At 42.5% G+C, this 25,489-nt stretch overlaps 1 protein-coding gene across 4 annotated transcripts in view; it reads right to left on the reverse strand.

Annotated features, from left to right (window-relative positions):
• Window positions 1–2,092: 2,092 nt before the first annotated feature.
• The window catches only part of NAP1L1 (nucleosome assembly protein 1 like 1), a 64,789-nt gene continuing 41,392 nt past the window's right edge, over window positions 2,093–25,489 (reverse strand). For 3 of the 4 annotated variants that reach the window (XM_030214133.1, XM_030214135.1, XM_030214132.1), the window contains 8 exons: window positions 17,832–17,903; window positions 13,695–13,834; window positions 10,849–10,994; window positions 10,732–10,751; window positions 9,230–9,352; window positions 6,637–6,669; window positions 5,249–5,299; window positions 2,093–2,809 (listed from right to left, as the gene is read on the reverse strand). In XM_030214133.1, the coding sequence (XP_030069993.1) occupies window positions 2,774–2,809; window positions 5,249–5,299; window positions 6,637–6,669; window positions 9,230–9,352; window positions 10,732–10,751; window positions 10,849–10,994; window positions 13,695–13,834; window positions 17,832–17,903 (621 nt within the window). In that variant the 3' untranslated portion in view covers window positions 2,093–2,773. The remainder of the gene's footprint in view (window positions 2,810–5,248; window positions 5,300–6,636; window positions 6,670–9,229; window positions 9,353–10,731; window positions 10,752–10,848; window positions 10,995–13,694; window positions 13,835–17,831; window positions 17,904–25,489) is intronic. The other variant, XM_030214134.1, reaches the window with a different exon arrangement.

Consider the following 25,489-nt stretch of genomic DNA (forward strand, 5'->3'; position numbering starts at 1 on the left):
ATTTTCCATATATCACTTCATCTTTATGCAAATAGCAAGTCTGGTGTGCTTCCACATAAAATGAAAATGATCCTTGCAACAAAAGACTACATGTCAATGCTACACCTTTCAGTTAGCTTAGACAAGTCGGGACAATTGAATAGAAACAAAGACTACCTACCTACTGTATTAAAAAAAAAACAGTAACCCCAAGTCTGGCATGTTCTGTGCTCAGATAACAGTAAAGCTGAAGCTTGCTGTCTTAAGGCTTTATAGCTAGTTTATAGGGAAGGCGGGGGATGCCTCCTCCATCTGCTACATTTCTTCCATAGCCCTATAAAGGACCAAGACCCAAGCACAAGCTTCTTACACTGTCCTCCTTGCCCTTGAATATGCTGCCTTAATGACTGCAACTTGAATAAGCTTAAGGAAGCCTTAAAGACTATTTACCAAGGCATTTGGCCAAGATATGAGGGGTGGTAAAAGCTTGAAATTGTAAATAGTGTCTGGTGGTATTCATCATGACTTTCTAGGCTGCCTTATCTGAAATAAGGTTAAGGCAAATTCTACAGAAAGCAGAAGGGACTCCGAAAATAGTAAGAATCACCTCAAAGGAGGAATAATCCATCTGGATAAAAAAAAAAAAACCAAAGTCCAGCATTTATGTCCCCAGTACCCAGAAAGCATAAAGAAACATAGAAAAAGGTACCTAGAAAATAGTAAGGGTGGGCAAGTAGCAGGGGATGAATCATAGTACTTGAAACTGTTCTTGTACAATTTACCCATTATACATATTTTTTTCTGCCGTTTTGTCCTGTCTGGTTCATATGTGCACTGTTCAGCTATGCACAGCCTAGAAAAACTATGTAACTAAATTAAGACTCATATTACCAAGATCCAAGTCCCACTTCTGCTTGAGCTACAAAACCACATGGGAGTAAGCCCACGTTCAGTCGTCCTTTTTCCAATAGAAGGGACTTGAGTGGTGAGCTGAGAGTGAAGGAATGAGGACCTGGGCACACAGCAATCTACTGCCTCACTGGTAGGGCTTCTGCATTTCGGGAATTGCATTTGGCGTCTGCACAGGCAAGAGCTGCAGCTACACTGGCTCACAATTGTTGCAAGACAACACTGCTCCCTAGCTATAGAGCACCGTTACTGTATTTTTCATCTAAGAACTTTACATTTTAAGTTACAATATTTATCAAAATCTCTCCTCTCTGGGTAGTGTGCAGAATTAAATAGTGCAGTTTCTCAGAGTAAAATTTGACATTTGTTGTTTCTTTTCTAGACCATTTATAGATGTGTTACAATGAATGACCAAAGTGCAGATCCGAGGGCTGTTGAAATGATGAATTACATTCATTCAGCTTTTACTCATATCCATTTTCTAGAACACTTTAAAGGACACAGCCCCCACTCCCAAGTGGGTAAATGTGCTTTCTCCACATTGCATGACCATCTATGCCCTCTTCAAACCAAGTTTGGAAATCAATTTTTTTTCCTAAGTCTGCAAAGTTTCCTTCTTTTGACCCCATCCCAGCCACATGGAGCCTACAATATGTGGGAAAATGTGGGATACAAATGTAAAATAAAATAAATAAATCCTCCTCCCTGAAGACTAGAAGCCAAGACCAGACAACCTAACTAGGATTCCCTAAGCCTCGCAGGCAGCCCTTCTGGTTCTCCCTTTTCATCAGCAGTGGAAGGCTCGTCCCCACATCCACCTCATGAAAAATCCTAACCCATATCAGCCTCATACTACAAAGTTCTAATCAGCAACCTAGCCCTTGTGCGTTTATACAGGCACCAAAAACTCTCCTCTACAAGGTACATATTGAAAATACTTACAAGCTCTGCATCATTTTTCTACGTCTTCTGGATTCCTTACTTGATCATTTTGGAGATGCAATTTTGTCCTCCCTATGTATTCACACACTTATCCGGTTCACTCTTACCTCAACGGTCAGACATAGTATCAGATTAAATATTTCTATTAAGACCAAGAGCACATGGTATAATCCTGCCTACAAACCAACTGCCCCCAAGTGCGAAGATTAAACTAAAAATCCACATTTAAACATGCATAAAGCCTGAATAAAAACAAGACAACTTCTGAAAATACTAGGTTTTATTCACACCCCAGTGGTAAACAATAACCTTAATATGGTGACTAGACTTTCCTTTGTAGATCACTGTCACATAAAATACAAAAACCCATAGCATGAACAAGCAAACAGCTATGAATATTACACATGGTCTTGTTTGGATGTTCTTAACCAAGTTTTAGTAATTTTTCTGAAGTAATCATATTTAAAATTTATCGTCTCCTAGTTAAGTACAAGTCACTGCATTTCCAGAACAAAGTAATGAAGGCACAGCTAGTGCAAGCAGACAAACCCGGTCACTCTACTGGGCTGAAATACTTTGGTTGGTTCTCCAGGAGGTGAAATCTCTAGAACATTGGTCTGTTTTCATCTTCATGGCTGCAGTCTAATAGCTACATGACAAAAGAACCAAACTACGTAGCAGTTAAGTCATGCTTTTTTTCGTTTTGGGTGGGGATAACAGGGATTTTCTGCCCTTGACCATATACCCGGCAGGAAATCTGATTATACAAATGCTAGGTAGAATGAGCCTATTTTTTTGAAATGTTTCGGAAATGCTTGATTTTATTTATATTTTAACAAAAGAAAATTGTTTCCTTTATTCTACCAAGAATTACAAAACATAAGGCTGTAACTAATAGCTGTATTACAGTGCAGCTAAATCTTCAAGGCCACATATACACCGTTCACTGCTGCTTGCACTCCGCTGGGTTTTGATCCTTCTGGAAGGAAAAAAGGGTAAACAAATTAGTTTTAAGATTAAAAAAAATATATATATGCTACAACTATAACCACACCCATGAACACCTTAAAATCCAGTACAACAGGGGACAGGTGTGGAAAGAGGGGTAGGATTAAGGGCTTCTTATACAAGGCAAACCCAATCGACCCCATGCCCATTTGTTGATGTGCATAATTACTCTGAACAGATTCTAGTCACCTCTCCACTGCTGTGTGTTACCCATCCATTTACATTTCAGTTGAAACAACTGCCCCCTTAATACCAAGCTACCACAATCTGTTAAATAGAGCTTCTGTACACCTTAAGTACAAAAGGAGGCATCTCATCCTGCATCACTAAAAGGGAGGATTTTTCCCCAGCTGAAAAAAAAAGTCATACCATTTCCAAACCCACAGAACAGGTAACCCCTTCATATATCTGTGGTACAAAGCCCAGAATAATAGAACTAATGTACCACAAAATCTTGAGGGACCACCTAAATGTGTTATACTTCTCACTTAGAAACCTACAACTCATTTTTCCTAGATTTCCTGGGCAGATGCATCTCGTTTGAAACTGAATGCAGAAAACTCAATGCCTGATACTTACCTCCCAATACAACACGAATGAATTCACCGTTATAAACACACCAAAACTAAATCTTCCAATTTCTGAAACTTTAAAAATCCTTGGAGTCACTATTGACCACCACCTAACACTCGAAAATCACACAAACAACACAACCAAAAAGATGTTTTACAGCATGTGGAGACTGAAAAGAATAAGACCATTCTTCCCAAGATCCGTCTTCCGCAGCCTAGTGCAATCACTCGTACTTAGCCATTTGGATTACTGCAACTCATTATACACAGGTTGTAAAGAGCAAATACTGAAGAAACTTCAAACAGCCCAGAACACAGCTGCCAGACATTTTCGGGAAACCAAAATACGAAAGCGCAAAATCCTTACGAGAGAAGCTACACTGGCTCCCACTCAAGGAACGCATCACTTTTAAAGTATGCACACTAGTCCACAAAAGTATTCATGGTGAAGCCCCAGCTTACATGTCTGACAATAGACCTACCACCTAGAAATGCTAAAAAAATCATCCCGAACTTTCCTGAACCTCCACTTCCCTAATTGCAAAGGCATAAAATACAAAGTGATGCATGCATCAACCTTTTCTTATATGAGCACGCAATTTTGGAACAATCTTCCACGTAACCTGAAGACGACCAACTAGCTGACCGACTTCCGCAAACTATTGAAGACTCATCTCTTCGAAAGTATCTATCGAAAGGATCAAAACACATAAAATCTACGCACACTGTTAGTAATACATCAACACATTCTCATCTGTACTCTCATTTTAACATACTTAAACCTTAATCTACAGGTAAAATGCTATACCCGAAAGTTTTTCGCGCTATTGTTCTATAGTCCTATCAGTATCCGTTGTTCTTCCTTTGTTCCATTGTACTATTCTCTTAACGATATGTAGACTGTCTTAAACTCAATGCATAACAATGTAACCACAATCGAGTTGTAACAAATTGTACTTCCATTAATACAATGTATTATAAGCCACACTGAGCCCGCAAATAGGTGGGAAAATGTGGGATACAAATGCAATAAAATAAACAGATGCATCCCTAATCCGTTGTATGAACACATGAAACCTTTGGCCGCAGCCTCACCCTGTTTCCTCCACTTCTCCCCCAAAAGATACATCACTTGAAGTATAGCGTTATCTGTCGTTTGCTGAAACTTAATGTAAGATTTTTCAGGCGTTAGACTTCCCCCCTGCCAATAAGGGAACCTTCGTTCCACAAGCCTACCTCTTCTCCATCCTATCACTTCACAGAATACCACACTTCCTATTTAATATACGGTGAGATCCAACATTTATAGTCAGTCCTCCCAAAGCTATGGGAACACATTACAAAATCAATTCTACAAGCTTCATAGTCCCCAGGAACACTACTTGCTGGCCATAAGATAGTGAGCACTGAACAACTGCAACAGATTAGAACTGTTGTGAAAATAGTGTACAGACCCATTAGTGAGTTAGTAGCAAGATGTCAATTACAAGTTTTACCTATTCAAGGTAAGTCTCCGTGAGTCATTGCCACCTAGCAAGGAAAACTTTGGTTGGCACCTCATATATAAAATGGATAGTTTTGAAACCTCAAGTGAAAGTTATCAAAAATTACCTGACATGCATCAGTATGAAAAATGTACCAGCCACCCACCTCCCCCAAAAAGCGTCTTAGCCAATGTGCAAAAACAAACACCTTGTTGATCTAATTCCTTATAGAATGGACAGCTGCACTAACGGCATGATCGACACTACTGCAAAGTTGTTACTGTATTACTTGCTCAGAGGACAGATAAAGCCATATTTTACATGTAAAGGCTTAAAAGTAATTGTTTTTCTCACCTTAGGGTCATAATCAGGATCATTCTCTTCATCCGCTTCCTCTTCCCCTTCCTTAAAAAAAAAAAAAAAAAAAAAGGGATCAAAACCATTTTACACATGTAGAACATTTCAGAAACAAAAGTTTTAGTCAAACAACACTCCCCAGAATTTCAGCAATGCAACCCAGTGACAACTAGAAATTTCTCAAGTCAAAAGACAATGTGGTCACAAATTAACCCTCTCAACTGATGGCAGATCCCCCACCCCACAAGCAACATGACTCAAGATGGGAGTAACCAGGGGTGTTCTGGTAAATTTTTAACAACCGGCTCTTTATCCGGACGTAGCCAGCTCTGCATTTGGAAGGGTCAGGGGTGGCCGGAGGGGGAGGGCAACACTTGCCTCTCTCTCCTCCCTCCCTTCGTGCGGGCACGCTAGGCATACCTTTGCTGGCAACCAATAAATGGACTGCCACCACTCCCAACGCCTTGCTCTGAGCAGCATGCTGGAACTTCTCTCACATGCTCGAGAAATCCCAGTCTGCTGCTCAGAGCTGGAAACAAGGAGCGGGGAGCAGCAGCAGTCTATTTACTTGGCTGGCAGGACTCAGCATCCCCACCAGCAAAGTAAAAGATAAACCAGCAGGGGGCCCAAGCCCACATTTTGGGAGCCAGTTGTTAAAGTAGCCATGGAGGGCCCTACTTTAACAACCGGCTCCCAAAATTCTTAAAAACGTAACAACCGGCTCTTGCGAGCCTGTGAGAGCCTGCTCCAGCACACCACTGGGAGTAACGGATGAAAGATTAAGGCACCAAAGCAAGAATCGACACAGGTCTGGCCACCTGCTTCAGGGGGTCACAAACTTCTGAAGCCTCTGCTTTATATGTGGACCTGATACAATGATACACACTAGTGTTCACCAAAATACCAGTGGTGCTGCCAATGGAGGGCAGCGATATCAGATTGCAGCTTAGATTAAAAAAAAAAACAAAAAAAAAAACACCGTCATCACTTAACCACATCCACACCCAAGCAATTGCTTCAAGGGTAAAGGCTGAGCCATATAGAGGAGTGGTCACCCAGGAAGGAGAATTTAACCTGGTGCTTATTGTTCTTGTTAGTGAACATGGTATGAAGGCGCAAAACAAAGGCTATTAGAAGAACATTACTCCCAGATATAAACACGAGAATAGTCCCAGAGTAAAATTTTAAAGCCAACTCTTAAGAGCTGGAGAAGGCATTTGTTTTGGGTAGTGCATGATCCTTTACAAAATGGTACCTGAACAGGCACATGGTGTAACTGCATTATCAGTACATCCTTTCAACATTATCTCCACTCTGTGCAAATTCTAGGACCCAACAGTAGGTACTGTTTGATAGTGTTTTCCAGAAAACCTGATTAAGCTTACCTCATCGTCTGCCTCCTCTCCCTCTTCATCATACTGAAAAGAAATTCAGATTTGACTGTTACAGAAGCAGAATTAAATTATCTTCAAAACATTTAACATCTGTGAGAAGTACTACACTGAGGATCAACAGCCTAAGTCCAAATTTAATTTCAGGTAATATTCAGGAAATGCTAATTCAGCTAGGTGTTTCAGAAATCAGTGAATACATAATAAGCATGTGTAGTCTGAATCTATTCTGACCTACCCTCACTATTTACACTTATGTAGGTGGTGTGTGAAATCTTTCACAAACTACATCACTGGGGACATTAGCCGTTAAGCCCGTAAAAACGGGCAAGTATTGCAGCCCTCCTCTCTCCCCTGGCCTCACCCCGTCCACCGATCATCCCCCCCATATCCAGCAACCCTCCTCTTTCCCTTGGCCTCCCCCCTTCCCCCCATGTCCAGCAACCCTCCTCTCTGCCCTGCTCAGCAACCATGCCCTCTCCCCCATGTCCAGCTACCCTCCTCCCTCCGTGCCGGGCCCCCTGCACTGACCTGACAGCACCTCTCACTTCCGTGTGAAAGCAGCAGATCGCTCTGCTACTGCCTGCAGCGCTTCCACACGGAGGTGAGAGTGCTGTCAGGTTAGTGCAGGGGACCCAATACGGAGGGGAGCGGCGGCAGGGAGGGGGGAGGTTGGTTCGCCCGATGTTCGTTTCCAGGCGGCGTCCGACAGCCCGACTCAGTTTCCCTCCCTGTTCCGCCCTCTGACATCATGACGCGAGGGCGGGACAGAGAGGGAAGTCTGTACTGCGCATTTGCAGGTGAGTCAGTCACTTGCCGTTTATATGTTTGATTCTAATTTGATGCATTGTTTTGTATTGATGCAGTAATTTGTGAACCACTGAACTGTTACAGAACGAGGATATAAATTAAGAAATTAAAAATTAAACCCGTCAGTGTCCAGAACAAGTTATGCTTGTGGACTGCAAATTCTATAAACCTTGTATCATTATTGTTTATAATTTGGTATAGTATTTAGCCTGTATGATAAAGCCGTGAATCTGTATCTAGCTATTACTAAATATAAGATGTTTAAAATGACAAATATTTGACTTTAGGTATTGGCCAGAAATTACAGTAAACATTAAGAAATTAGTGTGACACTGCAGCAATGCCAGCAACAGCCCTATCCTCCCAATATATATACACTAAGATGCTAGAGAACTATAATAGACGACTAAATCTTAAGAAAATCCATTGGTGAAATTCCAATAGAAATAGGAAAATTTAAAATCCTAAGAAATATCTTCTTGAAATTCTGGCATACCCTCAGTCTGCTATTCCGCCAATTAATAGAATTTATTACCTTCCAGAATCTAAACAGCCTGAGGTGAATCCAATAGTTAATGATCAAAATCCTGAATTAAATCTTCAAGATATTTCAGCTTTATTGGAGGAATCTATTTCAGAAGTGTCTACTCGAAGGACTTTACTGATATCGTTTGTTTTTGAACAAGACTTGAAGGCTCTTTTGAAATTATACTTCAAAAATTCACAAAAAAAATATTTTGTGGACAAAAAGTGTGGATCTTTCCAGATGTGATGAGAACTACGCAGGACCGAAGAAGAACTTTCCTAGCTTATAGAGAAGAAGTTAGATCTTTAGGAGCTACCTTCTTGTTAGCATACCCTTGTAAATGTTGTATAAAGTACATGGGGAATAAATATATTTTCTTTGATCCAGATCAGCTTAAAAAGTTCATAGAAAATAAGAAATTGTCCAGATGGTTGGTGTAAAGGTTCTAAGGGAAATATAAAGATACTGGGGATTTGTGGATCAGGCCATTTTTCCTTTTACCTATACGTCATTAGACTCCTTATTTGAGTACTCCTCCCAAACTGATGGTGGTCTAAGGAAGCTGAGTATTTGCCTTTAGTATATTTTTTTTATTTCTTTACAATTGATAAAGATTTTGTTGTTAATAATTCTGGCTATTACTACTTACTTTTGTAATTACTGCTGTGTTGCAACTTATAAGTTTATTTTGTAAACTGTAAGAAACTAATAAAGAATTATTAAAAAAAAAAAAAAACTAGCAGCTCTACTCATCATGCTTCTATAAGCTTCCATGGCTTGCATGGATCCCCTCTTTCCTTACAGCAAGGAGTGTTGCAATATAGTGTTACATACTCTGCCATCCTGTACCAGATTGCCGATTTGAACTGCATGGTTCAAAATCATGAATTGAAAGCTGGGACGCAGAAAAGGAAGCACATGAGGCATGATGGGTAGCTACTCTGCTCTTAATACATGGTCAGTGTTGGGGTGAAGCAGGAAGAACGTGGGGGGGGGGGGGGGGGGGGGGGGTTGTACTAAGCATTATGCAGCAAAGCTAGGAGGAATCCACTCTTAAGGGGAAGTGAAAGCTGGAGGCTGAACCTGCCTTAACTGGGAAGGTTCAGCTTGAAGGAAAGGCTGGGTAAGGATAAGCCAGGTCTTATGGGGAAATTCTGTAAAAGGTTTGTGTAGAAGTATATGTAAGTTTTCACATATTTGAATATAACTCCCCCCATATGTAAACCACTAATAATGGGAAGCATTGCTTACATCATCATCGTCGTCTTCGATAGCTTCTCCCGTAAAGTACAATACTGATCGTGGGACTATACGCTCACGTAAGAAGTGACCGATTTCAAAGTCTGCTGCTAGGACTGCTTCTGCATCGTCATCCTATACAAAGGGTGGGGGTGGGGGAAGAACACACCAAAGTTATACTTGGATGTAACTAGTTATAAGTATCATTTGCTTTCAAAAGAATCACACACACCTCATCCTCCTTCAAAAAGACCAGCAATTATATCACAACATACTGCTTTCTACTAGATAAAAATATGCTTATCAGTAGTCCCTAAGAATGAATTTATTCAAGTAACATACTCAACAGCCCTTTTTGATAAATGTCTAAGCAGTGACTTCCATGTTAAGTGGAGGGGCATTTTTGATATGACGTCTAAGTCCAACTTTGGACGGTTTGCAAAAAAAAAAAAAAAAAAAAAAAGGAAAAGGTCATTTTCAAAAAAGAAAAAATATGTCTATCTTTTGTTTTCGAAAATATAAGGTTTTGTGATTTGGACCTTTTCTTTTTTGGTCCATTTTCAAACAAAAAAACGTCCAAAGTGCAAAATGCACAAAAGCAAGCCATTAGGATGTAGGAGCCAGCATTTTTAGTAGACTGGTCCCCCTGACATCCCAGGAAAGCAATAGGGCACCCTAGGGGGCACTGCAGTGAACTTCATAAAATGCACCCAGGTACACATTAACCATTGCTCAGCCCCCCAAAACCCATTACCCCCAACTGTACACCACTATCATAGCCCTTATGGGTGAAGGGGGCACCTATATGTGGGTACAGTGAGTTTCTGGTGAGTTTTGGAGGGCTCACAGTTTCCTCCACAAGTGCAACAGGTAGGAAGAGGTATGGGCCTGGGTTCACCTGTTTGCAGTGCACTGCACCCACCACTAGACTATTCCAGGAACCTGCATGCTGTTCTAATGGACGCGAGCATAACATCTGAGGATGGCAAGTATGTTTTTAATCATTTTTTTGGGGTGCTTTCAAACGTGTTAAAATAGTAAATAAAGAAACACTGGTGAGGGGACGACCAGCTTTTGTTTTCTATTTTAGCACATGCTAAAAAAAAAAAAAATGTATTGTTCTGACATGGATACAAATCGTTGTGTCTAGAAAGCACTTCCCTCATGGACTGAATACAATTGTTTTGAATCATGCCAGCCAAGCTAAACTAAGTTCACACATGCACTTCCAGACCAACTCTTCCAGCATTTGAGTTTTCCTAATTGCTAGTTTTGGGAAGTCTCCCCTAATGTTCATATTTATAATTTCCTTAACTTCATAAAATACTGTGATTTACTACTAGGGTTCATGAAACTGATATTAGTGCAGACATTTTTTTTAAATGGTAAACTAAGAACAGCCACCCCACACACACAGCCTCATTTACCAGACTGCAAAAACATAACCAAGTCCCCAGTCTCATATAAACAGACTAAGACAGGTGTGAATCTGCCTAGGCAAAAATGCAACTTACCAACTCACCACTTTCAGGAACTGTAACAAACAAAAAGAAGCATTAAAGAACTTATAGTAAGCAAAAAAAAAGTGACAACAGTACATAGAAAAAAAAAAAAAAAAAGACAATATTCACCTTCTGGAGGGCTAAAGAAGTTGAAAAAAGAATCATTAGGGACAGTTTTTATAACTGTTCTCACTGTGCCTCTGCCCTTATGTTTTTGCTTCTTTTTGATTGTTTTTAAGGTGACATTCTTTCCTTTCTTCCAGTCTATCTGGCATCTGCAAGGCAAGGAAATGGTCTTTGAAAAGCTCTAGAAATGTGTTTGCGCTCCTGCAAGTCAACATTTCTTTAAGTTAACTCCACAGCAGCCTCTAGTGGTGAAGTGAACTAGTATTTAAAACAGTTGCTAAATAGTGTAGTTAAATATAGTTAAAGTTTGCTACCCTTTATTTATTTCAATGCTTAGGAAACTGCTCCCTCAAACATGTCCTAACAAGTAGTGCATGTCAGGCAAGCAGGGCATTCGCAAGGAATACGCATGAGAATTTGCATATCAGAGTCTCTGTAAAATAGCACATCTTTTCTAAAAAGGCCATTACTATTCTCTATGGATAAGCAAGATACATACCAGCCACAGATAAGAGACATCTGATGGTACCATGAATGGATTAGTTGAGCTCACAAAAGCTTAGGCTTTCTGGGCATATGCTCATGCTCCTCCTCTGTTCTATCTACCCTGCCAGGCAGATGGATCCTCTTGCTCTACTGAAAACTTTCCCTTTTCTCCTATTTGAGTTGGTCTTCCCCTCAGCTAGAAACCCAAGTCCAAAGTGCTGCTTCTGGGGGCTGGACCATCCTAAAGCCTCCTGTGTGGCAGTATTTTATGTGGATTACCAGCCCCCATCTAGAGGCATGCTTCACTTACCAAGGACACACAGAGTTTTCTACTCTCCCCGGAACCAGCCGGATGACTAGTCCAGAACAAGACTCATCCTAAACCAGACTATGCCTGGAAAAATCCCTCCCACATAAGTCTGCTGCTGCCCTCCTTGGCTTCCTTCTGAATTGACTGCTCCATAAGCTGGGGCCCCCAACACAGATGGTTGTATATCCTGGGTGGCCTTGAACATTTCAGGCAACAGACACTCTTCCCTCAGAACTATCTGCCTGTGAAGACTTCCACCCAGTGTGGCACAGACATCAGTGTGGGCCCTGGAACGGTGCCACACTGCACTGATAAAACTTCATTAAAAGGTCAGCAATGAGAGTCTTTGCTGATGTTAAGACCACAGAGCTGGCTGCACCCACAGTATCTGGACTTCCAATGTCAATATGCTGCTTGAATTGAGACCCCTCCCCCGATTACTGACGCCACCTACAATGCCACTAACTACACCAGAAACCAAATGCAGAGAGCTGCACTGCTACCTGTCTCAACACCGATGCTGAGACTACCCTATGTGGTTGACCCATACACCCTCCCCTATTGACGGGTGACTTTGAACCACTGCTATTCTTATGGAGAGCTCAAAGTGGTTGTAATACCTATGACTTGATCTGCAATGGAACCAAGATGAGGCATCTGACAAAAGGAGTTCTCCAACACTGCTTACACCCACTGTCTAAAGTCTCATCCAGTGAGTGCCCATGCGAGTCATTTCCATGCACAGGTCAAGCCATCCAACCCCTACCTGTGACAAAACAGACTATCCTGTGGTACCATCTGAAGGTTGCTAGACCCAATGCCAGAGGTTTTCAGTCACAGCCTCAGTCTATAAGTGCCTGGGACTGCCAGTTTCTCCAAAGTCTTGCTATGAAGGCTTAGGCTATGCCTCCTCTCCCAAACATCCTTCAGATACCAGGAGACCTGTCCACCAGAAGGATCTAGTCCCCATCCATGTGACTGGCAAGGGAGGATGTCTTAACATTTAAGACAAGGGAGAAATCTGTCCCGTCCCCCCCAAAGACATCTGCTCCTCACCGACATGCTGGTGCATTCTCTGCTAGGTTTGCTTCCCCCCCCCCCCCCCAAAAAAAAAGGCTTCCCAGTGGAAGTGTCCTCTTGCAGAAAAGAGACAGGGAGCAGCAGACAAAGAGGGTAACATATGGCATGATCCAATCCTGTTCAGAGGTCCACTATATGCGGAGGCTCAGAGTACTTACTGGTACCTGCTCTACACCATGGGCAGCTGAAACCTGAACCCTGGGAGTCTGCTCAACTAAGGGAATCTGCCAAAGGACTGTTGCCCTGGGAGTCAAGCCTGCTGACACCATCTGAAGGAGAAAGTGTAAGGCAGCACCGGTACCCTATGAAGGGGAGTGGTCAGCTCTCTGCAGACAGGGGAACGTAACCCACTTTTCTGGATTGGTCCAGCAGGGAGATTAAGGGATGTGCTAGAGTCTACCAGAAGATAGGACACAAAAACACAACAAACAACTAAGGGGACTTCACGTAAACAGCTCACATAAAACAAGTTTTGGTAGTGTAAAGTTCAGATTCTGAAATTCAACTAGTTTCAGATAAAGAGACTTCATATTCTGACATTTATGGCCCTAAAAGAAGAACCAACCTGGGAATGTTCCCAATTCTGGCTATTGTGAAGGAAGATAACTAAGTTACATGTTAGTTAACGCTAAGCTAATATAAATAATTCATGCACTAAAGGTATTGCTAATCTTGCACATTACAGTCAGCTGTTTTCCTTCCGACACAGCTGGAAGAGAACATGTGTAAAATACATATGCAGGCTGCATCGATCTTTGACTCTGCATGATATTGAAACTAAGACTTGATTTCCTGCTTAGTATTTACAGTTTCCAAAAACCAACAGTACAGTAGCAGTTTTAACCCTCAACTGCTATTTACAGTATCTTTAAGATGTTACATGTACTCTATTGAGCTGGTTTGTAACAATGCTTTGACATTTAATTCAAAAGACTTATCTTGACTATTTTACTTGATAAACTGTTTGGCTTACCCCGTGCACCCCATAATTTCTGGGCCATCAAAGGAAAAGGGATCCGACTCATCAGGCTCCGACCTCATTTTGTACATCTTTGTCAACACTTCATTTGTAAAGTATTCATTGGGTTCAAAATGAAATTCTAACGTGAAACTCTAAAAGAAAAAAAAAAAGGTCAGTCAAGCATGTGAAGAGATCATCCCTGCACAGGCAACACAAACTCACAATTGCAAGGTTCTGGAAGTAGCCCTGGTGCATAGCCTTAGTTGAGGTCGGTCACTAACGACAAGGGGTTAATCTGTGGAGGAAACCCCCTGATAAACTGCACATGAAGTCTTACAGTTCCTGGATTCCAGCCCTGGTTCCAATAAAGCAGGAACCCAAAGCTGCAGGAGCAGATTACCATACCTAGAAGAGTGGCTGAATCTTGATTGATTCATTCATTCATTCCAAAATGTCACTTTTACTCTGGCAATTCAGATAGGAATCTCTAAACTGCAACATGCTGCAATATTAACCAGGGTGGGGTAGGATAGAGGAACAGAACCCAGAATAGAAGCTCTCTCCAAGGAGTTACCATTTTAGACCCAGTAGTTCTCTTCTGTTCCTAACTTCTTCCATCTTCACGTAACAGGATAGATCTGGCACCATGAGCTTTCCATTATACTCCCTTCCATTCAGCCACTGTAATAACTGTCCTGGGTCAGGAAGATGTGTAGTCCAGCTTCCTTATTATCTACAATGCATCTTCATGAAATGGCCTGAATTCCTCCCACCTCCTGAGCTGTCAATGAAACCTCTGTAGCATCTCAAGCCTAAGCTGGAAGCTTTTACATGGAAGGGCACAAACTTACCAACTAAGCCACAGGGCCAGCGCTGCTACTTACTTATATAAACTGCCCAATATGTCTTAAGACAACTGTCATCTTGACAAAGACTATGACAACTGTCCAGGAGTACCATCATGTCCTAATGGTTAATATACTGCACTCATTTAAGATGCAGGGTTTCTTATTTGTTGCCATTCCATATGCTTATAAACTGAAAATACAAATAAGGATTTTAACAGCTTAGGTGGTACAAAGTTGAAACCTGAAATACCTCTAGGACTTAAGCTTCATCTGCGGAATTTTTCCTCTATTTTACATAATTACATAAGTATTGCCATACTTGGAAAGACCAAAGGTCTATTGAGCCCAGCATCCTGTTTCCAACAGTGGCCAAGTCAGGTCACAAATACCTGGCAAGATCCCAAAAATTATACTGCTTATCTCAGAAACAGTGGATTTTCCCCAAGTCCATTTAATAATGGTCTATGGACTTTTCCTTTAGGAAGCCGTCCAAACCTTTTTTTTTTAACTCCGCTAAGCTAACTGCCTTTACTACATTCTCTGGCAATGAATTCCAGAGTTTAATTACACATTGAGTGAAGAAACATTTTTTCCAATTCGTTTTAAATTTACTACATTGCAGCTTCATCGCATGCCCCATAGTCCTAGTATTTTTGGAAAGCATAAACAGACGCTTCACATCTACTACTACTCAACATTTCTAAAGCGCTACCAGACTCACGCAGCGCTGTATAGTCAAACATGGAGAGACAGTCCCTGCTCAAAAGCCGTTCAAATCCACTCATTTTATAGACCTCGATCATATTGCCTCTCAGCCGCCTTTTCTCCAAGCTGAAGAGCCCTAGCTGCTTTAGCCTTTCCTCATAGGGAAGTCGTCCCATCCCCTTTATCATTTTTCATCGCCCTTCTCTGCATCTTTTCTAATTCCACTATATCTTTTTTGAGATGCGGCGACCAGAATTGAACACAATATTCGAGGTGCGGTCGCACCATGGAGCGATACAAAGGCATTATAACATCCTCATTTTTGTTTTCCATTCCTTTCCTAATAATACCTAACATTCTATTTGCTTTCTTAGCTGCAGCAGCACACTGAGCAGAAGGCTTCAACGTATCATCAACGACGACACCTAGATCCCTTTCTTGTATGACATAGCCGGGTTCCTTTTTCCCCACACTTTGCACTTGCTCACATTATGAAGCTGCTATGCTTGGTCCACCTCTACCTAATGAGAATAATTCTTAGCTTTTTAAAAAATAAACATAGCTACATATCAAAACTATTCCGTTTCAGACAGCATTAGGTTTGCTATTAGTATGTCTTATCTTGTATTAATCTGTACATAAGTACATAAGTAGTGCCATACTGGGAAAGACCAAAGGTCCATCTAGCCCAGCATCCTGTCACCGACAGTGGCCAATCCAGGTCAAGGGCACCTGGCACGCTCCCCAAACGTAAAAACATTCCAGACAAGTTATACCTAAAAATGCGGAATTTTTCCAAGTCCATTTAATAGCGGTCTATGGACTTGTCCTTTAGGAATCTATCTAACCCCTTTTTAAACTCCATCAAGCTAACCGCCCGTACCACGTTCTCCGGCAACGAATTCCAGAGTCTAATTACACGTTGGGTGAAGAAAAATTTTCTCCGATTCGTTTTAAATTTACCACACTGTAGCTTCAACTCATGCCCTCTAGTCCTAGTATTTTTGGATAGCGTGAACAGTCGCTTCACATCCACCCGATCCATTCCACTCATTATTTTATACACTTCTATCATATCTCCCCTCAGCCATCTCTTCTCCAAGCTGAAAAGCCCTAGCCTTCTCAGCCTCTCTTCATAGGAAAGTCGTCCCATCCCCACTATCATTTTCGTCGCCCTTCGCTGTACCTTTTCCAATTCTACTATATCTTTTTTGAGATACGGAGACCAGTACTGAACACAATACTCCAGGTGCGGTCGCACCATGGAGCGATACAACGGCATTATAACATCCGCACACCTGGACTCCATACCCTTCCTAATAACACCCAACATTCTATTCGCTTTCCTAGCCGCAGCAGTACACTGAGCAGAAGGTTTCAGCGTATCATCGACGACGACACCCAGATCCCTTTCTTGATCCGTAACTCCTAACGCGGAACCTTGCAAGACGTAGCTATAATTCGGGTTCCTCTTACCCACATGCATCACTTTGCACTTGTCAACATTGAACTTCATCTGCCACTTGCACGCCCATTCTCCCAGTCTCGCAAGGTCCTCCTGTAATCGTTCACATTCCTCCTGCGACTTGACGACCCTGAATAATTTTGTGTCATCGGCGAATTTAATTACCTCACTAGTTATTCCCATCTCTAGGTCATTTATAAATACATTAAAAAGCAACGGACCCAGCACAGACCCCTGCGGGACCCCACTAACAAATAACTTGCGTCTTATTTGTAATTCACTTAGAAACACTGATTGGAATTAGTGGAATAGTTACCTTTATGCCTTTTATAACTGTAGGGCTGGCGAGGTGCTGTGACCCTTCAGGAGACATTTTACAAACATTAAAAGGATATCACAGAATTGGAGACCAGTGGTCTCTTAGCTAGTAATTTTCAAAACAAAAACCAAGTCATGTTCCCAAAAAACTTCCCTCTTATCATCCCAGGATTACATTATCTACATTTTTCATGCAATGTGGGACAACAGCAAAAAGTCCAAAATCCAGGGCAATCTAGAATGTGACAAAGACTCTCCAAACATGCTTGGGATAAACACAAAGGAATCTTGTTTAGAAGGAATGGATCAATGGAATCTCAGAAGAGACTGGGTGGCAACGTCGGTTAATTGGGAAGCAAAACCTGTGCTGGGCAGACTTCTACGGTCTACGCCCTGATCGTGATTGAACAGATATGGATGGGCTTGAATGTAAATTTTAAGGGGCTTCGATATTAGCTTCCGAACTTGAGAATGGCAAGGACAAATCAAACTCTGGTATACATATAAAGTATCACATACCATGTAAAATTATCTTGTTGGGCAGACTGGATGGACCATTCAGGTCTTTATCTGCCATCATTTACTAAGTTACTGCACAGTCTTTGTAGGGAACAGTTGCTGCTCAAGATTAGCTGTTAAGGTTTCAGGAACTACCTCTGAGGACTGTGGTAAAAAGAAGGAACCCTAGGGAGACTATCAAAGGTTCGTGTTTCCATGCCCCAGCAGGTTACAATAGCTGAAGATGAGACCCCCCCTCCCCCCCCCCCAAAAAAAAATCTTACAATAGCAAGAATAAAAACTTAGTGAACTTACCATAGGCTGACCCGTTTCTGAAAATTTTACTTTAATGTCTTTCAAATGTTTCAAGATAGCTTCATCGTGTTCCTGTTAGTAAAATAAGATTTTCGATTTAAAAACAAAAGGAGTACTCTTACCAAACCACACATCTGTATGATGAGAAACAAAGCACATTGTAAGATAGTGAATCATGTTTTTGGAAAGAGCAGCAGTTAAGCATCAACCCAGGTTTAGTTAAGTTCTGTTTAATGTAGCATGTGCCAGAATGCATGCTGACAATAGTTCTCCAAGAAGGAAGACATGGAGAAGGCATCTCAGTAACTGCACCACCATTTCTCAGCTGCCCATCTGTTACCATTTGGTGCTCACTCATTACTCTTCAAAAGTACATTGAAACTATTTACCTTTTAGCTATACCTAGTTCACTATTAGGGCAGAGTTTATCAATTTAACTGGCCAATCCTTCAGCTTAATCAAAATCTTTACTCGGATTCTAATGCCATGTGCCTTTAAATCAGGGTGTCCAACCTCTGTCCTTGAGGGCCAGTCAGTCTAGTCGTATTTTCAGGATTTCCCCAATGAATGTGCATGAAATCTATTAGCATGCACCGCCCCCTCCGTTGTACACAAATAAATCTCATGCATATTCACTGGGAAAATTCTGAAAACCTGACCCAAAGAGGGCTGAGGTTTGACACTCCTGCTTTAAATGGTGAAACGTTTTACCTAATTTCCTTTCCTTGAGTTATACTAGTTCAGTCCAGACTGACAGGTTGTGTCCCCCCCTATCAACAGATGTTAGCAGAGACTTAAGACAACAGATGATGCAGCCAGGAATATTACCAGTATGCTAATATCAGAGGTAAGAACCAACTAAAGGAACCTGTATACATGGAACCACTTATCAACCAAGGAACCCTTGAACAGGAAAGGACAGCCCAAAGCCGAAAACTACTAGGACTCCATTGTCCCTGGTGGGTCCTGGAACGGTATAACAGGGCTCAAGAAAAAGGAAAGGAAATGAAGGGTAAGTTTCCTTATACTGCTAGACCAGCCAGACTGATGGGATACACCAAAGCTTTATCCCACCAGGCGAGGTACCCTATAACACAGCCAGACGAGATGCTGAACGCTCTTGCAGCTGAAGAAATGGGGCACACTGTTCTGGCTCAATGCCATGAGGCTGAAGTGAGGAATCCCAAGATCTACTAGGATCTGAAAGGCTGACATTCTCAACTCTCTGGATCCAAGGGGTGCTGGCACAGTCTATTCTCATTATATGAGTAGATGAGATCACTAGATAACATTCCACCAAGAACAAATCCAATCTCTCCAAATTGGGACAACTACATTACTGATCAAACATTGCTTGTTAGGGTATGCCACTGCACTGACATAGCACCCCGACTGCCTTTCCTCATAGAAGACTGATGTGAGAAAATGCCAGGTGAACGGTTCAAGCCCTGGATATGTTGGATTGACATTCCAGGAGGCCTTCTACAGAGACCAAACACACCTGACCCAGACAATGAGCAACCCAGCCTATCAGACTTGTCTGTGGTAAGCAACCAGTCCAGGGGATCCCCTTGAGGAGATGGTCCAAGTCCCTGCTGGCTGGGAGCTAAACCTTGAATTGTTGGGGACTTGAAGACAACTAGTATGATGGTGCCCAGTGGAGGGGTCTCTTGTGGGCTGCCATGACAGTCAACAGCCCTACATAGAAGCACCTGAAAAAGCTGATGCAGAACACAAGAGCAGAGAAGCATTTGTGATTGGCTCCGACGGCAACGTGGAAATAGGCCTCCGAGGTCCAAAAACATCAGGAACTCGCTTGTCAGTCTGCCTGCTGCAAGCACAGTGTCACATAATGCCTAGCACCTGCCTGGGGTTAATCCTGCGCCACCTGGAGGATCCGTCCCCAGGATGTTCAGACCCGCCTGCATCTGGGCACGTGCTCTATACTAGCGCCCTCCACCCCACTGACTGGGTCCCACTTGCCTCTGGGTGAGTCTCCCACTCAAGTTATTCCCCGGCAATTTCTAAGACACCGGGGCAAACTCCCAGGGGTCCCGCAGTTCCTAGAAAGCACCCACAGACCCAAAATACAAACCACCAGGATTCTTAGTCAGTCCAAGACAATCAGAGCTAATGGATTTATCATTCATGAAAAATTTGAACAGTGAACGATATAAAACAGAAAAGCAACAAGCAGTAACAAGGATTCAATATTAAAGCTATCTAAACACTGTTACTACCTGGGTAGCATCTGGGGCATTTCAGGAAATTAACTGCTCACAAGTCTTGAACAGGGTCTCAGGACACAGATGTTTTTCCTCTGTGCCCCCAAGCTGAGACTAAAGAAAATCCAGTACCTCCTGGCTAGATTTGAACTCCAGGGCCAGAGCCCAGAGAACCAACTTTGAAAGTATCTGGCCAATGGTACTGCAGATTGCTTTTCACCAAGCTTAATCTGGAAAAGAAAAAGGTTTTCTGAAATAGCTTTAACAAAAACACTATCTGCTGGCCAATTAGGAGAAATACACTTCACAGGCTTAAAAACCCACTGTTTCATCACATACACATTTCCCAATTTTCGTACATAAACCTAAAGACACTGGCTCCCTTCAGATCCTGAACAGGCTAGAAAAAACTTCCCTTCTTGGGCACCATAAAATAAATGAAAGTTCTTGCCTATGACTTGAACAGGTTTCACTGTTTTTAGCTGGAGCAACTAATGTGGCATCAACTGTTCAAGACCTGAAAGGAGAATTGCAGGGGGAAACCACGAAGGCATCTGAAACCAGCTCTACAAACACTGATGTATAGCCTAGACAGACTACCTCCAGAACCCACTGGTCTGAGGTGACATGGACCCACTCCTGGTGAAACAGGGCGAGAGTGACGCAACCCCCAAACCTCCCTCTTTGAGGGGTCCATTCTTTGTCCTCTGGAGCCAAGATGGTTTTCCTAATCTGCTGGTAGTCCAGTCCTTAGAATGGGCCTGTAAGGCCTGCCCAGAGACTCAGAATTGCTCACAAGGCATTCCTGAGAACCAACATGAAGGTCATAAAGAGCATCTGCTAAAAAGGTGGTCCTCAAATCCACTGTTGGCACATCTGGCAAGGCAGGCAATTGTGTCCACTGCAGAAGAGTCCTAACTATAACTGTCACAGACATAAAAACATAAGTATTACCACACTGGGACAGACCAAAGATCCATCAAGCCCAGCATCCTGTTTCCAACAGTGGCCAATCCAGGTTACAAGTACCTGGCATGATCCCCAAACAGTACATTTTATGCTGCTCATCCTAGAAATAAGCAGTGGATTTTCTCCAAGTCCAACTTCGTGGCTTTGGGTCAGAGGGTGAAGCATCTAGGTGCGCAGGCGGTGTTCTCATCGATCCTACCTGTCGAAGGTAAAGGTCGAATGAAAGAAGCTTGCATCTTGGAGATAAATGCGTGGCTGCATGGTTGGTGCCGACGAGAGTGCTTTGGTTTCGTAGACCATGGGATGATTTTCCAAGAGGTACTGCGCGGTGATGTGTCCATCTGTCAAGGAAGGGAAGGCGTGACTTCAGCAACAGGCTGGCTAAAGTACTAAAGAGGGCTTTAAACTAAAATTGATGGGTATGGGTATAAGGCCACGAAGCCATAATTAACCCCAAGGAAGGTAGGACATCTAATGCCTCTATAGAAGTGAAGAGTAAAATCTGGAAAGCCTTGTATACCAATGCCCGTAGTATGGGAAACAAACTTCTAGATCTTGAGGCTACAATGATGGAAGCGGACTTGGATTTAGTGGCGGTCACGGAGACCTATGACTGGGATTAGGACATGTGGTGTATGGAAGAAGCGCTGTGGGTTAAACTGGAAAGAGGGAAAGGAAAATGTATCTATATCGGAATGATATACAGACCTCCCTCACAGTCAGAAGAAATGGACAGGGACTTAATTGAAGACATCTGCAAGATAGCCAGGAAAGGGGAAGTACAACTGATAGGTGACTTCAATATGCCAGATGTTGACTGGGGTGTCCCGGCTGCGGGGTTGTCTAGAAGCAAAGAGATCTTGGATTCCCTACAAATTGTTCCAGCAGCGGGTAACGGAACCGATGCAGGATGGAGCTGTTCTGGACCTGATGCTTACGAATGGAGAGTACATTTCTGACGTCAAGGTGGCGGACCATTTGGCATCTAATGATCATCGTATGGTATGGTTCAATTTTAAAACAGAAGAGAGGGCTCATTCGAGATTGAAAGTCCTTGATTTCAAAAGGAACTAACTTTGCCGAGATGGGGGAATTTCTCAAGGAACAGTTACCAGGATGGGAACAGCTGAAGGATGTAGAACAGCAATGGACAAAGACTGAAAGGAGCTATATTAAAGGCAACTAACTTTTATGTTAGAAAATTACATAAGAGGAAAAGAAGGCCTCTCTGGTACTTGAATGTAGTAGCTGAAAAGATAAGGAAAAGGAGGCTGGCCTTTGCATGTTATAAGACGACTCAGAAAGATGAAGACAGGAGAGAATACCTAAATAAGCGAAGAGAAGCGGCAAATGGAGGAAAAGATAGCTAACACGGTAACATTGGGGGACAGGATCTTTTTCAGATATGTAAGTGACAAGAGGAAGTGCCACAATAGCATTGTGAGGCTCAAAGCTGAGGGAGAGAAATGTGTGGAAGATAAGGATAAAGCTGAACTGCTTAACGATTATTTTAGCTCTGTGTTCACGAATGAAAGACCGGGCGTAGGACTGAAGAAAACAAAGGCTAAAGGGGATGGATGTATGGTAGACCAAGACCCGTTTACGGAGGACTGTGTTCGTGAGGGGCATGCCGAACTAAAAGTAGACAGAGCGATGGGGCCTGATGGGATACACCCGAGGGTGCTTAAGGAACTCTGAGAAGTTCTGTCGGCTCCGCTGACAGATCTCTTCAATGCTTCCTTAGAAACTGGAGTGGTCCCGGTGGACTGGAGAAGGGCAGATGTGGTTCCTTTGCACAAGAGTGGAAGTAAGGAGGAGGTTGGAAATTACAGACCTGTCAGTCTGACCTCGGTGGTAAGCTAATGGAAATGATTCTGAAGAGGAGGAATTGTGACATTTCTTGAACTACATGGAATGCGGGACCCAAGGCAGCATAGCTTCACTAGTGGCAGGTAGTGTCAGACCAATCTGTCTTCTACGACTGGGTGACCAAACAGTTGGATGTGGGACTGGCGCTTGATGTGGTATACTTGGATTTCAGCAAAGACTTTGACACGGTTCCACACAGGCGACTGATAAATAAATTGAGTGCCCTCGGTGTGGGACCTAGTGTAATTGATTGGGTAAAAAATTGGTTGAATGGTAGGAGACGGAGGGTGGTGGTAAATGGAGCTTGGTCTGAAGAAAAGGATGTCATCAGTGGAGTACCGCAGGGATCAGTCCTAGGACCGGCTCTTTTTAACATCTTTGTGAGCGATATTGTGGAAGGGCTTTCTGGTAAGGTTTGTCTCTTTGCGGATGATGCTAAACTCTACAACAGGGTGGACACCCTGGAGGGTGTGAATGACATGAAGGACCTAGCAAAGCTAGAGGAATGGACCGATATTTGGCAATTAAGGTTTAATCCCAAAAAATGCAGGGTCATGCACTTGGGTCGCAAAAATCTGAGGGAACGGTACAGTATAGGGGGTGTAGTGCTCCAGTGTGTGAAGGAAGATCAGGACTTGGGGGTGATTGTGTCTGATGACCTTAAAGCTTTCAAACAGGTAGAAAAAGCGACGGCCAAAGCCAGAAGGATGCTTGGGTGCATAAAAAGAGGCATGACCAGCAGGAAAAAGGAGGTGATAGTGCCGTTGTACAAATCTCTGGTGAGGCCTCATTTGGAGTACTGCATGCAGTTTTGGAGACCGCACCTACGGAAAGATATAAACAGGATGGAGTCTGTCCAGAGGGTGGCTACGAAATTAGTAAGCTGTCTTCAATGCAAAAATTATAGGGACAGGCTTAAGAACCTCAACATCTATACGCTGGAAGAGAGGAGGGAGAGAGGAGACATGATAGAAATATTTAAATATCTCAAGGGCATTTATGTACAGGAGAGAGCCTTTTTCAAATCAAGGACAGCTCTGGAATGAGGGGGCATAGGCTTAGTAGTAACCTAAGGAAGTATTTCACCGAAAAGGTGGTGGAGGCGTGGAATGGCCTCCCAGTGGAGGTGGTGGAGTCAAGGAATGTTGCAGAATTTAAAAAGGTATGGGATAAGAATGTGGGATCACTTAGGAACAGGAAGAATTAGGGGTTACAGAGGATGGGCAGACTGGATGGGTCATATGGCCTTTATCTGCCGTCATGTTTTTGTGTTTCTATAATAAATGGCTTATGGACTTTTCTTTTAGGATGCTATCCAAACCTCTTAAACCCTGCTGCTTTTTCTATATTCTCTGGCAATAAATTTGAGTTTAACTACATGTTGAGTGAAGAAATATTCTCAGATTCATTTTAACCTGTATTACTTTGTAGCTTCATTGCATGCCCCCTAGTCCTAGTATTTTTGGAAAGAGTAAACAAGCAATTCACGTCTACCCGTTCCACTCCACGCATTTTGAAGATCTCCATCATATCTCCTCAGCCGTCTTTTCTCCAAGCTAAAGAGTACGTAAGTATTGCCATACTGGGAAAGACCAAAGGTCCATCAAGCCCAGCATCCTGTTTCCAACAGTGGCCAATTCAGGTCACAAATACCTGGCAAGATCCCCAAAAGGTACAAAACATTCTATACTGCTTATCCCAGAAATAGTAGATTTTCCCCAAGTCCATTTAATAATGGTCTATGGCCTTTTCCTTTAGGAAGCCGTCCAAACTTTTTAAAACTCTGCTAAGCTAACCGCCTTTACCACATTCTCTGGCAACGAATTCCAGAGTTTAATTACACGTTGAGTAAAGAAAGATTCTCTGATTCGTTTTAAATTTACTACATTGTAGCTTCATCGCATGCCCCCTAGTCCTAGTATTTTTGGAAAACGTAACCACACGCTTCACATTTATCCGTTCAACTCCACTCATTCTATAGACCTCTATCATATCTCCCCTCAGCTGCCTTTTCTCCAAGCTGAAGAGCCCTAGCCGCTTTAGCCTTTCCTCATAGGGAAGTCGTCCCATCCCCTTTATCATTTTCATCGTCCTTCTCTGCACCTTTTCTAATTCCACTATATCTTTTTTGAGATGCAGCGACCAGAACTGAACACAATATTCGAGGTGCGGTCACATCATGGAGCGATACAAAGCCATTATAACATCCTCATTTTTGTTTTCCATTCCTTTCCTAATACCTAACATTCTATTTGCTTTCTTAGCTGCAGCAACACACTGAGCAGAAGGTTTCAACGTATCAATGGCAACACCTAGATCCCTTTCTTGGTCTGTGACTATTAATGTGGAACCTTTCATTACGTAGCTATAATTCGGGTTCTTCTTTCCCACATGCATTACTTTCAACTTGCTGACATTAAATGTCATCTGCCATTAGACGCCCAGTCTGATAAGGTCCGCTTGTAATTTTTCACAATCCTCCCACGATTTAACGACTTTGAATAACTTTGTGTCATCAGCAAATTTAATTACCTCACTAGTTACTCCCATCTCTAGGTCATTTATAAATATGTTAAAAAGCAGCGGTCCCAGCAC

The sequence above is a fragment of the Microcaecilia unicolor genome, chromosome 9, assembly GCF_901765095.1.
Source record: "Microcaecilia unicolor chromosome 9, aMicUni1.1, whole genome shotgun sequence".
NCBI classification, from domain to species: Eukaryota; Metazoa; Chordata; class Amphibia; order Gymnophiona; family Siphonopidae; genus Microcaecilia; species Microcaecilia unicolor.